Here is a 13,336-nt window from a genome sequence, read left to right on the forward strand (position 1 = left end):
GGCGACACGGGGGATATTTGACTTGTGTGTGTGTGATAAAACTACTGCTCGTGGAGTACAGTAGTGTCGGAGTTAGCATGCTGCGCAACGAACCCGGCAACATGACATCGATTTCCGCTCACGGTCAACACTAATGACAATTATCTGCAACGGTCGTGGACCTTCTTTAGGTCGACTCAGCCTCAAATGAGGACGTGGATGTCACAGGTAAATTCCTTTGCATTTTGCATGCCTTCGGAGATATTTGGTGGCAGAATTTTCGCCTGAGCAGGGAGCCAGCGGATTGGAGTCAGTTTTAGAGTTCCAGTTATCATACGCATTGCGTTGTTTAATTACGCACCTCATAGTTTTGTGTACGAGATCCTGAACGAGGCTGCAACACAGTAGTCTGCCACTGAGGAAATTAGTGACAGGGCGGCAGTTAGCAGAACATCAGCTGAGTGCAACGCAGGTCGTGCCTGCAAGTTTCTGTCGCAGGGCGATGCTTCATGTGGTGCTGTGTGGCGCTGTGCAGGCTGTACAAGGGCCTGGCGGGGCGCATGGGCTTCGAGGAGTGTCACCTGTACCTGAGGCCTGTTCCCTTCGAGTTTGCTTCTCATGGAGATGGAGCCGAGGAAGGCCCAGTCTTCCTCACGGCCACACTGGATGCTGATGCCAGTCTGGACCGGTAAGCTCTTCTCCGGTGGTGGTAGTGGCTTTGCACGTGGCTTCTAATCCAGCACTGTAGAGGCAGTAAGGGTTAAACTATAAGGCCGAAATGTTGTGAAATTCCCTTCCTATGAGGTGTCTATGAGGTGCTTTACCCTAGCTTAAACTAAAAACTAAAACAAATTTTTTTTTTTTCCAGGTTAAGCTCACTGAGCTATATAGCTCTTTTTCAGAGGCGACCTGACCACAAATGGTAGCTCAACGAAGCAGCCAAATACTCTAACCGCATGTTTCTTAATGGGAGGGAAAAACTGGAGGACCCAGAGAACACGCAAACTCCAAATATATAGCAAGCATCAGGGTCGAGATCGAACCCACGACCTCCTGTATACCAGGCGAGGTGGTTAACGTTTTGCCACTGTGGCACTCAGGCGTATCAGGAGAACGCTGCATAGCAAATGAGGACCTCACTTGTTCAATCTCTATGGGATAGTGTTTCTCCCTCGCACGTGTGGGTTTTCTCCTGTTGTTCCAATTTTCTGACAAATGTAAATATTCAATAATTGGCCAATAACACCTTCATGTATAGAGGCCCATAGAGCTTTGAAGATAATTTGGTGACTCTTCACTGCCTGGCTGCCTTCTCCTTTTGTCTGTGGTTCCTCCTCGCGCCTTATTATCTCTTTTCAAGAGCGAGCAAACAATGTGTGGTGGGGGTGCGTTACAAGTTGACATTATTATTAGCTGGCTGATGCAGCAATTGTGTTTACACACAGAGTTTAGTCAACTTATAATGTGGCGGTGATTCCGTTTAAAGTGCATTGGAATTTTGTATTTTTTAAATACTGCATTTAATTCCTGTTATCTTACACGTGTATGTAAATCATTTTAGAAATCGGAACAGCCGGTTCATGATGTATGTATGTTGAACTTATTTCGCACCATACGTAGCCAACTGCATTAATCAAAGGTGCGGGGGAAGGGCAACAAACTAAACATGAAAAGCAGATAAATCTTGACTTAAAGCTTTCGTGACTGCATGAATTCATATTCTTTGGTTCTTTTGGTCTTTCGGTAAAGGCATGTAGATGGTTCAAAGAAAATAACAAACTACGACGTTTCGATCACAACACAAGCGTTTAGATCAAAACACAAGCGATCGTCATCAGAATATGAAAAGCAGTTCTAAAGAAATGAGTTCTCAATCTAGATGATTTTAAAGTGCATAGCTCCAGTGGCTTCCTAATATGAGAAGTAAGAGCGTTGTAGACGGCCGCAGAAGTGCATCTGAAAGCGCACAATGCAGTGACCACCATCTTTGGAATGTGCCCTGCTGTCTATGAACAGACCTGTGCCAGTTACAGGGTCCGCTTGTTCCAGCAGTGCCATAATTTTAGGCATATTCTTGAGACTGCATCACTCATCAGTCACCCATCTCGTAGATGACACGGCGAGTTCAGCAAATGGAGTTGATGTCAGGGCTCGCGAATTTGTTTGCGCGTTACCCTGAATCTTCACGATGTTTGGGGTGGCACAGGAGATTCGTGAACAGCGCTGCCCCCCATCTGAGTCTCCCAGAGGGACATGTGTCCCCTAGAGCAGGGGTCGGCAACCTGTGGCTCGGGAGCCGCACGCGGTTCTTTAAGGAACCGCTTCGTTACGTTTATTAAGGACCACCATCTCCTCACATGTTCATGTGCATTGTGCGACTCTTGAAACATTGAGGGTTTTTTTTACCGAATTTGAACCAAAAAAATGGCTCTTCTTGTTATTTTGGTTGCCGACCTCTGCCGTAGAGGGTCCCTTGTGATGAGTGACAGGGACCCACCTCCCACTGCCTTTAACTATCTCCACAGGATAGCACACAGCAACGAGTATGGCCTCCTGTTCATTATGTCAGACCCTAGCGTGGGCCTGACATAGAGATCATGGAGAGAGCAGGATGCAGGGTGCTGGGCCTGGTGTGGCAGGCATGGGGGTGAGGTCAGTTGGAGGTCGTGTAGAGTGCAGCGCAGTGAGGTATTGTGTGGGTAGTGTGGGGTTCCAGGCCAGAGATAAAACATACAGACATTCGCTTCGAGTTGCTTCGCCCTTAAAACCCAGACACGTCACCGACTCCTGGACTGCCCGAGTCAAACCAGGACCGGTGCCGACTTGCACAGCAACAATTGGAGGTGCGGAACTGCAATCCGCTCTAAGTTACAGGACTATCATTGTTACACCGCATCACGATATCTAGAAAGCCATCCTGCTGCTGCTGCTTGACTAGGCTGGAAAATTATATATTGGAAGTGTTTATGGATTAAATGACGAATGCACAGTTCTTTAACAAGTCAATCAGATTAGCACCGCCTCAATGCTCATTTGAACAGGAAATCACTTTGAATGAAATACATTCACAGTGCCGATATAATTGACTATCAAAATTAGAGCTCTCTGGCTTTTCACATAGCTGCACGGCACTACAGCCGTGAGCGCACACGTGCATGTGCATCATTGCATCAGTGCGTGGGTCCACGCAGGATTTCTGTGAGGTAATGCAGATTCCCCCCCTTGTCAGGTTCATCCCTTCGCAGCTTCCGTTGGCCATCAGTGAGCTTGACGAAGCACCAGTGAAGAGGATCAGCTTCCACTCGCGCGATTCTCTCATGCAGGTATTGAGCACACAGCGACGTGGGGAGATGCGGTGGTACAGTCTGAGCAGGGCCACAGACACTGGGCAGCACAGCACACATCACGTGAACACAGGGATGCACAGGCTGCGACTTGGCACAGTGGGCACTGTGCATGTGTAGTGAGTCCAACTGAGTCGCAGACATTGTTCTTTAGAGGCAACACATTTACAGTGATACCTCGGTTCACGAACGCTTCTGTTCACGAACAACTCGGTTCACGAACAGAAAAGTTCATAAAAATATGCTCCGGTTCATGAACTCCGCTTCGGTTCACAAACAGGAGCCGCGGCCATTTTAATGCTATTTCCAGGCTGTCACATGGTCGTGACTTCCTGTAGGAAGATCGTGGAGAGAAGAAGAGACACAGAAAGAAGTACTGTGAGTACTGTGAAGACAATTTCAGTGACTTTTTGCTTTTTGGTGTGCTTTTTAGCACATGCAGTACTGTACTGTACTACTGTACTGTACAATACTGTACTTACTGTATTGTACAGTTCACCCGTTTGAGTGCTTACTGAAGTCATCTCAAGCAAGGTTAGTGTTCTCTCTTTATACATTACTATACTGTACAGTACTAATGTGTATTGTAATTTGTTTCATATTTTTGTGCTTCAAAAACCAAAAAAAAAGGTCAAAACGGATTAACCGGATTTACATTGGACCCTATGGGAAAATGTGCCTCGGTTCACGACCAATTCGGTTCGCGACCAGAGTCAGTTCACGAATTAAGTTCGTGAACCGAGGTATCACTGTATTTGTAACATCAACACGTAACACAAAGGGGTAACTGCCCCTTGACCAGATACAGCCTAGGGTGGTGGCCACCCAGCTAACTGCCCTAAATGGAGGAGTTACAGCTACGAAGGGTCTGACCCTCACTCGGGTCCTGACCACGTGTTGATGCCTGTAGAGCTTCCAGCTTGTAGTACGTAGAGCTTCAGCTTGTAGAATGCAGCGACCCCAGTCCCTCTCAGGGATCCACCTTAATGTCCCCCTGGGTCGGGGCTGCTCCGCCCTTGGCCCCACCCGCCTTCTGGAGCATTCCATCCCTCTCTCGATCCCTCTCGAGAGCTCTCCCCGGACACGTGATCGCCCCCTAGCCCCCCCACCTGGGGGCCTCTCTGTGGACACTCTGGATCACGTGTCTACGGAGTCAACCAGAGTGCCATGGCCCGGGGCAACCCTGAGCCCTTGTGGGAGCCTGCATTACATGCTATGCGTGGTGCCCGCGCTATCCCAGTGCACACCAAGCCCCGCTAGGGCTGGTACTACACCCGCCTACAGGGTGTACGCGATGACAGTGCATCGCACGCCACAGCCCTCTCGGGCCGGCACCATACAGTGACATCGCCGATGTCACTACACATGTTTAGTGTAATAGCGCCAGCTGGTGACCAGCAGCGGCAACTGCGGTGTCTAAACTGTACATACGCCAGTGAACATATACACGGGTGTATCGGTAGGGCGGAAGAACTGGAGCAAGGGTCATGGAGGGGCCCATCTGGAAGTCCCTGGAACCTCCTAGTGGGTTCGAGAAGGAAGGCGCGGCCAGGGCGAAGCCAGGCCACGCTGCTAGGGTAAAAGGGGCCGAGAGCGGTAGCTCGAGGCTGCCGTTATGGGAATTGGATCGCCGTTGCTCTCATCTCGTTATGGGAATTGGATCGCCGTTGCTCTCATCTCGTCATCGTCGCTGCCGTCTTCACTCGGCATTGTACTGCTAGATAACCTGTCAACTGTCTTAATCGGCGCCGCCAATGCTTGACGGCTAGTGTTGTGTCAAAGGGTAGCGAGTACGGAGTGTTTGCAGGCAAGATCGTGTGTGTAAATAAAAGAAGGTGCGTCTACAAATATTGTCTCTGAAGTCAGTGCACTTCACATGTGTTCTGAGCAGCGTGCAAAGGGGAGATTTTAACGAAAGACGCAAGTCCCGATTCATAGAAGAGTTTTTGCCTATTCTGCCACCCCTTTCTGGAGGAACGATGGCCGTTTTCTTTTTCTCAGAAGATCGGCCCCTTTCTACAAATTGAAATTTGCCAAGGAGGCCCAAATCGGTTCCACAAAAGAAACAGATGAAGCCTGATTGGTTGGTCTAGTCTGGCGGCAGGGCGAGGATGCTGATTTCAGCACGCAGATCCCCAATTCCCCCCCACACTTCCTCGGCTGCCGATTGGCCGCGTGTGGAACAGAGCCCCACTGATTCTACGCGGCAACTCGCCACCATGAGTATATCAAACTAAACTTAACAATTTATTTTATTTTACCAGTATGATGAACCTCTTTCATACTTAGCCAATCGTGCTAATCGGAGGTGCGTTGAAGGACAACAAATTAAACACAAAAAGCAGTTCTTATTAAATGGATTTGTCAATCTAGATGATGATTTAAAAGTGCATAGCTCCAGTGGCTTCCTAATGTGGGAATGAAGAGCGTTCCAGATGCTTGCAGAAGCGCATCTGAAAGCGCGCGATGCATGACTAGCCAAAAGCCACTGCGAGGATGACCAGAGTTCGCGTGATGGTTTATACTTCAGGTAAGGCCCACTGAGCTATATAGCTCTTTTTCAAAAGCAACCTGGCTATCTAGGATTGAAGCTTTCGTGACTGCAGGAATTACTATACGCGTTGGTTCTTTCGGTAAAGTCACGTATGTAGAAATAAAATAAAATAAAAATAAATCACGACGTTTCGAATTCAACACAAGCGCTTGTCCTCAGGTGAAAATGGCATAAAACCAAACAGCGAGGGAATTGGCCAGCAACATAGTTGGACACTGGGCCTGGTTGACCACGTGTTTCGGGGGACTGCTGAATCTTGTGTTCATCTTCTGGGTTGGGCACACCAACGTAGACGAAGGATGGGGACTCGTGGGCGGACGCGGGGTGCAGGGTGGCGGAGATGCATGCACGGGGAGGACATGCGGGGAGGGGTGTTTTGGGCAGTGCGGAGGGACGCGGCGAGCGGCACCACACCGGGAGGCATGCACACATGGAGAGGCACGCACGGGGGGACGCCCAGAGGGATAACGTGCAGGGACTTGTGTGGAGGGGTGACCGTGCATGGACGTGCAGGTGCCGATGCGGGCAACAGATCGGGGGAAGCACGTGGGAGGACAAAAACGGAGAAAGCACATGGGTGTGGTGTTGCTCGTTGTGTGCCTTTGTACTGCCCAAAACACCTTTCCCTGTGTCTTCTCTGTGTATGTATATCTGCTACCTTGTACCTCATGCCTGTTCATGAGTCCTTATCCTCTGTTTACATTGGTGTGTTCAACCTAGAAGATATACACCAGATGTAGCAGTCTTTTGAAATACGTGGTCAACCAGGTTTCGTGTCTAACTGTGTTGTTGGCCGACTGGGTTGCATCACGAGTTCGCGTCTCCCATCTTCTTGCTGTATTTGCCTCCGTGCAGTTTGCCGTTCTCGGTGTGCTCTGTGTGTTCTCTCACTGTGTGGTTTACGCCATTTTCAACTGAGGACGAGCGGTTGTGTTGCGTTCGAAACGTCGTGATTTATTTTAATTTAATTAAATTTTCATTTTATTTCTACATATGCTAATTTACCGAAAGAACCAATGAGTATAGTACAACCTGGCTATCACAAATGATAGATCAATGAAGTGGCAAATCACGTGAAAATTTATAGCAGCAAAATACTCAGCACTAGTTCATGCTAAATCTGGAGGGAAAAACCGGAGGACCCAGAGAAAAATCCACGTGACCACGGGGGGAGGAAGACATGCAAACTCCAAATATACAGCAGGCATCAGGGTTGGAATCAAACCCACGACCTCCTGAATACCAGATGAGGTAGTTAACATTTATTGCAATTGATCTTTTGCAATGCACCCCCCTGTCACCGGAATCCCTAAGAAGTGTAGTGACATAGAATCGGTCATGTAGCAGCATAGCACTGGCTGCTGGCAGGGAAGGGGATTTTCAGCTTACAGCAGCCCTGACTGACAGCAGGCCACGTGATAGACTAAAGAGCAATCTAGGGGAAAGGTTATGGAGGGGGCACATCGAGATCCCGCGAGTAGGTTCCAGAAGGGGGCATGGCCAGGAGCAGAGCCAGGCAACGCTGACAGTATAAGAAGGGCCCCTGGAGGGGACCTCGTGGCTGTCGTTTGGATTGGGATCCCGTCATGCTGCTGGAGTCTTCACCTTCGACTCCGTCGTCTCCGTCTTCACCATCTCGGCGTTGCCAGTCAGGCAGTCTACCAGCTGTCCTGACTGGGAACCGTAGTTACTAAGTGTTAACTGTTAGGCCATGCTAATAAACAGAGTGCCTCCTACTCTTAGTGTCTCTGAGTCAGTCACTACATTTGGCGTCAGAAGTGTTAAAGAAATGTAGTCATGTCCAAGTCGACCAAGAGGAAGATTCCGCCTATTTTTCCCTCGGGAGATGAGGATGACGGGGACGTGATCCCCCCCAACCGCCCCGGAATTGAGGACTCCAGAGATAAGTCCTGAAGCGGCGATCCCCGAGGAGCAGCAATGCAGGAACGTCGTCACCTCGCTGCCTGCAGCCGGAGAGGGGTGGCGCGAACTCACCGCATGTCTGGCGGGCTTGCTTTCTGTAGCAGCGGAGCTGGTTGTACAGCTTGGGTCTGCATGCCTACCGAGGATTTCTGCAGCACGGGGGCAGTGGGCGGGCAGCTCGACCGTCGCCACTGTGGAAACGCAGGAGATGGCAGAGCTCCAGCCTGCCCGGGCAGCTGCCCTTTTTCCCACCATGAGTGGGGCGCCAAAATTGTCCACCATTTTGTCGATCTGGCGGGTACCGCTTCCTGCCAAATTCGAGTTGCCATCGGTGCTTTGTCCGGAGGTATCTTCTCTTCAGAAGCGGCTGCCTTTTGTAAAATAATTTGTGGCTGCGGGGGGCGACTGGATGGCTTTCTAGCGTCGTTTTGCCGCTTCTTGCACCCTCACGGGATGGTCCGACGAGGAGGCGCTGTGAACCTTGCCCGCCACATTGGATGACGACTCCTTGGCGGCATTTGAGGCCATCCCTTCAAGCTTGCGCCCAGATGCCCGCTATTTTCGATCCGCCGTTCAATGTGCCTCGAAAATTCATGCTGCGAAGGCGGGGGAAGACTGAGACGCCCCTTCCCTTGCCTTTCGGAGCGCGTTGGTGTCACTGGGCCACGCTGCACATTTGCAGATGGAGAAGACGGCGCTGGACTCTCTGGCGCTGGAGAGATTGCTGTCACTGGCCCAGGAGCTCGGCATCTTTCTGCCTGCCATGGAAGAGGACGATTTATCATCCTTGAAGGTTGCCCGCTGCATCCAGGGCCATGTCAACTTACAGCAGTGGCCTGTGGTGGCCGCCTGCACAGGTTTCCCGGAGGACGAGGACGAGCTGGAACGTCAGGAGCCAGAGCGAGCCTGCCCTTCGTTCATCAGGAGCGTGCGTAGGAGGAATGGCGCGGGACAATGACGGGAGCAAGAACGGTGAAGCGGGACCCTCCTTCCCACCTGGAGTTCCCCGGTCACTTGTTTTAAGTGTGGCCAGCTGGGCCACATCACCAAGGGATGCTGTGCCAGCACTGGATCGTTCTCCTCGCCTTCGTCTTCCTCTGCCCTGATGACCTCTGCTTCCCCGGGCCCACAGCCAAGTCGCGATGCATCAGACACCTGGCCACCACAGTCATGTCAGGCATCTCCCTCTTCGAGCGCATCAAGTTCGCACACCGCCATCCCTCATCATGTCACGGCTTCCAAACGCCGGACTTCGGCATATAATGGGTGGCCGTGGGGCGCGGGACAATGCACCACGTTAGCGCAATCTGTCTTGGCGGCGGCGGAATTGTTCGCGGTTGTCAGGTTCATGTAGGGTGTGGAGTGTCGGCTAGTATAATTTCAGAACTTATTTATTACTCGATCATGTTGTATTAATCTAATGAATAGTGCGTGTGTTGCTGCTAATGGCGGGAGTTTGGATATTATAGGCCAGATATCGGCAAAAGTACGCATTGGAGACAATTAATTGGCAGGGCCAGTGTTAGTTTCTAAGACATTGGCTGTATCCTGTCTGTTGGGCACCGATTTCCTCAGAAGGATGCCCTTTAAGATCCTCGTGGATCAAGGGTGTATTGAACTGCCGTTGGGGCGGGGGTTGGCCACGGTTCAGGCCCTAGTGAAGGAGACCGTCACAGTTCCTCCAGGTGCTCAGATGTTGGTGCCCTTGCGGTTGCGGAAGCAGCTTGATCACGCAGACACCATTGGAGGGATCCTTTTAACCAATTCGAACAGAGCGATTCGGGTTCTCGCATTGGTGGGGGCCCCAACGATAGTAAGGGGGGACAAGGATCCCTTCTGCAAGTGTTGAACGTCGGGCTGGGTGCCGTGGTGGTCCAGGCGGGTACGGTGTTGGCCCACGCGACGGCCGCGTGTTGTGAGGAGGCCAGCGATATGGCCACAGAGGCGTTGCTGCGGTGGAGCAGGGCGGCAAGTCAGATGAGACTTGGATGGATGTGCTGTGTAAAGAAAATTCTAAGTTATCAGTGAGCAGGGGGGCGACTTGTGTGCATTGCTCCGGGAATTTGCTGACATTTTTAGTCATGGGAAATATGATATTGGCCGCACGTCACTATTGCAGTACTGAAATGATACGGGTAACACTATGAGACCTTTTTTACCAGTGGAAAAATATAGTGATAGGTTTTTACCCTTTCAACTGGTACAAAAACTGACACCTTTATACAAGGCATCATGTTTGCAATGGCGTCATCTGGTCCAACACCAATGGAGACTAGGCTCTAAGAAAAGCTGTATCGGGTGTGAACCAATCAACTTCAAGGACAGTGCATATCATTATCAGAGTTGTTTATTTTTGTTTGCATTTTGACTGCTTGTGTTGTGGTTATTGCAAACATGATGCCTTGTATAAAGGTGTCAGTTTTTGTACACGTTGAAAGGGTAAAAACCTATCACGATACGGGTAACGCCGCTCTTATATGGAAAATTCGTATAGGCTCAGTCCCAGGGAAAAGGACCATGTTTGGCAGGCGGTCGACGAAATGTTGGCCGCCGATATTATCTCCCCTTCCACCAGTCCGTGGCGAGCTCCTATTGTCCTTGTTAAAAAGCGGGATGGGAGTTTGCGTTTTTGCGGATTTTTGTAAATTAAATAAAGTCCCCGTGGCGGAGGCATATCCGCTCCCACGGATGGACGACTCCTTGGACGCCCTGTCGGATGTGTGGTTTTTCTCCACCCTTGACTTGCTGTCAGGGTTTTGGCAGTTGCCTTTGGATGAAGGTTCCAAACCTAAAACCACGTTCCGAACACCCCAGGGGTTGTTCAATTTAACTGTCTTTCGATGGGTCTTCACACCTCTCCGGCCACATTTCAGCGACTTATGGAGCTGGTCTTAGCAGGTCTTTAGTGGGACTCGTGCCTCATTTATTTGGATGACGTAATTGTGTTCGGATGCACGTTGCAGGAGCACCTGTAGCGGTTGCGGTCGGTGTTTCTCAGGGTGCGGGCGGTCAATCTTAAATTCAAACCACAAAAGTGTCATCTTTTGCAGGCACCGTTTCGATATTTGGGCCACATTGTCAGCGAATTCGGGATAGCTACGGATCCCGACAAAACTGCGTGCGTGCGCACATGGCCGACCCCTACATCGGTGGGTGAGGTCTTGAGTTTTGCCGGGTTCGCGTCATACTACCGCCAGTTCGTACCCAAGTTTGCGACAATCGCTAAACCATTCCACGCTCTCACCGGAAAGGGTCAGAGATTTCAATGGGGGTAGGAGGAGGAGGCCGCGTTTGTTGTGCTGAGCAACGGCCTCGCCAACGTGCCTCACCTTGGGTACCCCGATTTCTCTCTGCTCTTTGTGTTGGATACAGACACCAGCGACACTGGAATCGGCGCTGTACTGTCCCAGGTAGTGAACGGTGTGGAGAGGGTTATGGCTTACGGGAGCCATGTGCTGTCCCCCACAGAGCAGCGTTATTGTGTGATGCACCGTGAATTGTTGGCCATTGTGCATTTTGTACAGCAGTACAGGCCATATCTTTATGGAAGGCAAATTTGTCGTGTGCACAGACCACGCGGCCCTTCAATATGCTTTGCGGGTTGACCAGCCGTCCGTCCAACTTTCCCGCTGGTTAGAATTTTTTCAGGACTACTCCCTCACGGTCACCTACAGGAAGGGTGCACGCCACTGCAACGCGGACACATTATCGCGGTTCCCGCCGAAGGACCGCTGTGCGTGTTTGAAGGGTGCCGGCCGATGTAAACCTGCGGCTGCAGGATTTCCGTGCACTGTTGTAGCATTGGTTGATGTTCCACCACCCACGACAACCGCTCCCTGTGACAACATGATTGGTCTCACGCATGCCGAATGGTGCCGCCTCCAAGTAGTGGTTACCTCCTTGTTAAAATTACAGCGTTGCGTTGGAACGAGAGGTAGTTAAAAGGTACCAGCAGGAATGTCTCTAATAGCCCTTTGTTATGTGCTGTTGATGAGGTAGGATGAGGAATTGCAGCATTACTGCATCGTCGTGCCAACTGCTCTGCGGGGTAGAGTTACACTAGCTGTCCACGGAAAGTTAATGCACCTTGGGGTGCAGGAAACTTTGTTGACCTTGAAGCGTGACTTCTTTTGGCCTGGAATGTCGGAGGATGTGTACCACATGGTCAAATGTTGCGTTGAGTGCGCTCGCCGAAAGACTCGCCGAGGCAGGCCCGGCCACCGTTGCAATCCATCGTGGTGTCTCATATTAACGAGCTCATTACCCTCGACATCCTTCGCCTGTTTCCCGCCACTCAGAGGGGAAACAAATTCCTTCTTGTCAGGGTGGAATACCTGTCCCGTAGGCCGGTGGCATGGCCTCTGCCGGATCAGTCGGCTGCGTCCATCACGGATGCGTTCCTACATGGGTAAGTTTTGGACAAAGGGGCCCCGGAACACCTCCTTACAGACCAGGGTCGAAATTTTTCGTAAAAATTGTTAATGAAGGTGTGCGACTCCCTGGGCACTAAAAAGATCTAGATGTTGCCCTACCACCCCCAGACTGATGGGATGGTAGAGCGCTTGCACAGGACTCTTATGTCCATGCTGTGCCAACAGGTTAACGAGACACAGTCTGACTGGGATTTGCACGTTCCGGGTGTTCTCGCCGCGTATAGAATGGCCCCTCACGCCTCAACAGGGGTCTCCCCCTTTTTCATCATGTATGGGAGGGAATGTGACCCCCCATTAAGGCTCAGTTAGGCATGGACCTGGGCGAAAAACAAGTCGCTGTGCCCATGCCCATGCAGCTTACGATCAGGCGGCTGACGGAAGCGCAGGAGGTGTCTCGGGGAAATTCGGCCAAATGGCAAGCCGCCAATGAGAAGCTTGTAGGATTCCGTGAATCCGGAAACCCATGGACCCCTGGGAATAAGGCATGGTTACATTGCCCCCAAGGGGGGGGGGGGGGAGTGATGTAGTGACATAGAATCGGTCACGTAACAGCATAGCGCTGGCTGCTGGCAGGGAAGGGGATCTGCAGCTTACAGCAGCCCTGACTGACAGCAGGCCACGTGATAGACCAGAGAGGGATCTAGGCGAAAGATTATGGAAGGGGCACATCGAGAACCTGCTAGTAGGTTCTAGAAGGAGGCGTGGCCAGGGGCAGAGCCAGGCCACGCTGACAGTATAAGAGGGGCCCCGGGAGGGAACCTCGTGGCTGTCATTTGGAGTGGGATCCCGTCGTGCTGCTGGAGTCTTCACCATCGTCTCCGTCTTCACCATCTCGTCATCGCTGGTCAGGCAGTCTACCAGCTGTCCTGACTGGGAACCGTAGTTACTAAGTGTAACTGTTAGCCGTATTAATAAACAGAGTGCCTCCTACTCTTAGTGTCTCTGAGTCAGTCACTACAGAAGCATGAAACCGAATTTTACGTGAATTGAGTCGGACACTTGAGAGCTACGTGCTGGGTGTTGAAGACAAAGGGGGCGACGTGGGTAAGGTGAATGGATTTATATGGCATGCGGCACGTGGTGGTCGTTAGCCGTTGGCTAGT

General features: G+C 51.1%; 1 protein-coding gene across 3 annotated transcripts in view; it reads left to right on the forward strand.

Annotated features, from left to right (window-relative positions):
- The window catches only part of LOC144727193 (uncharacterized), a 122,822-nt gene that overhangs the window by 51,626 nt on the left and 57,860 nt on the right, over positions 1-13,336 (forward strand). For all 3 annotated transcript variants that reach the window (XM_078605843.1, XM_078605844.1, XM_078605845.1), the window contains 2 exons: positions 515-667; positions 3,209-3,302. In XM_078605843.1, coding sequence (XP_078461969.1) covers positions 515-667; positions 3,209-3,302 — 247 coding nt within the window. The remainder of the gene's footprint in view (positions 1-514; positions 668-3,208; positions 3,303-13,336) is intronic.

This window comes from Lampetra planeri, chromosome 25, assembly GCF_965212315.1.
Source record: "Lampetra planeri chromosome 25, kcLamPlan1.2.h2, whole genome shotgun sequence".
In the NCBI taxonomy this organism is placed as follows: domain Eukaryota; kingdom Metazoa; phylum Chordata; class Hyperoartia; order Petromyzontiformes; family Petromyzontidae; genus Lampetra; species Lampetra planeri.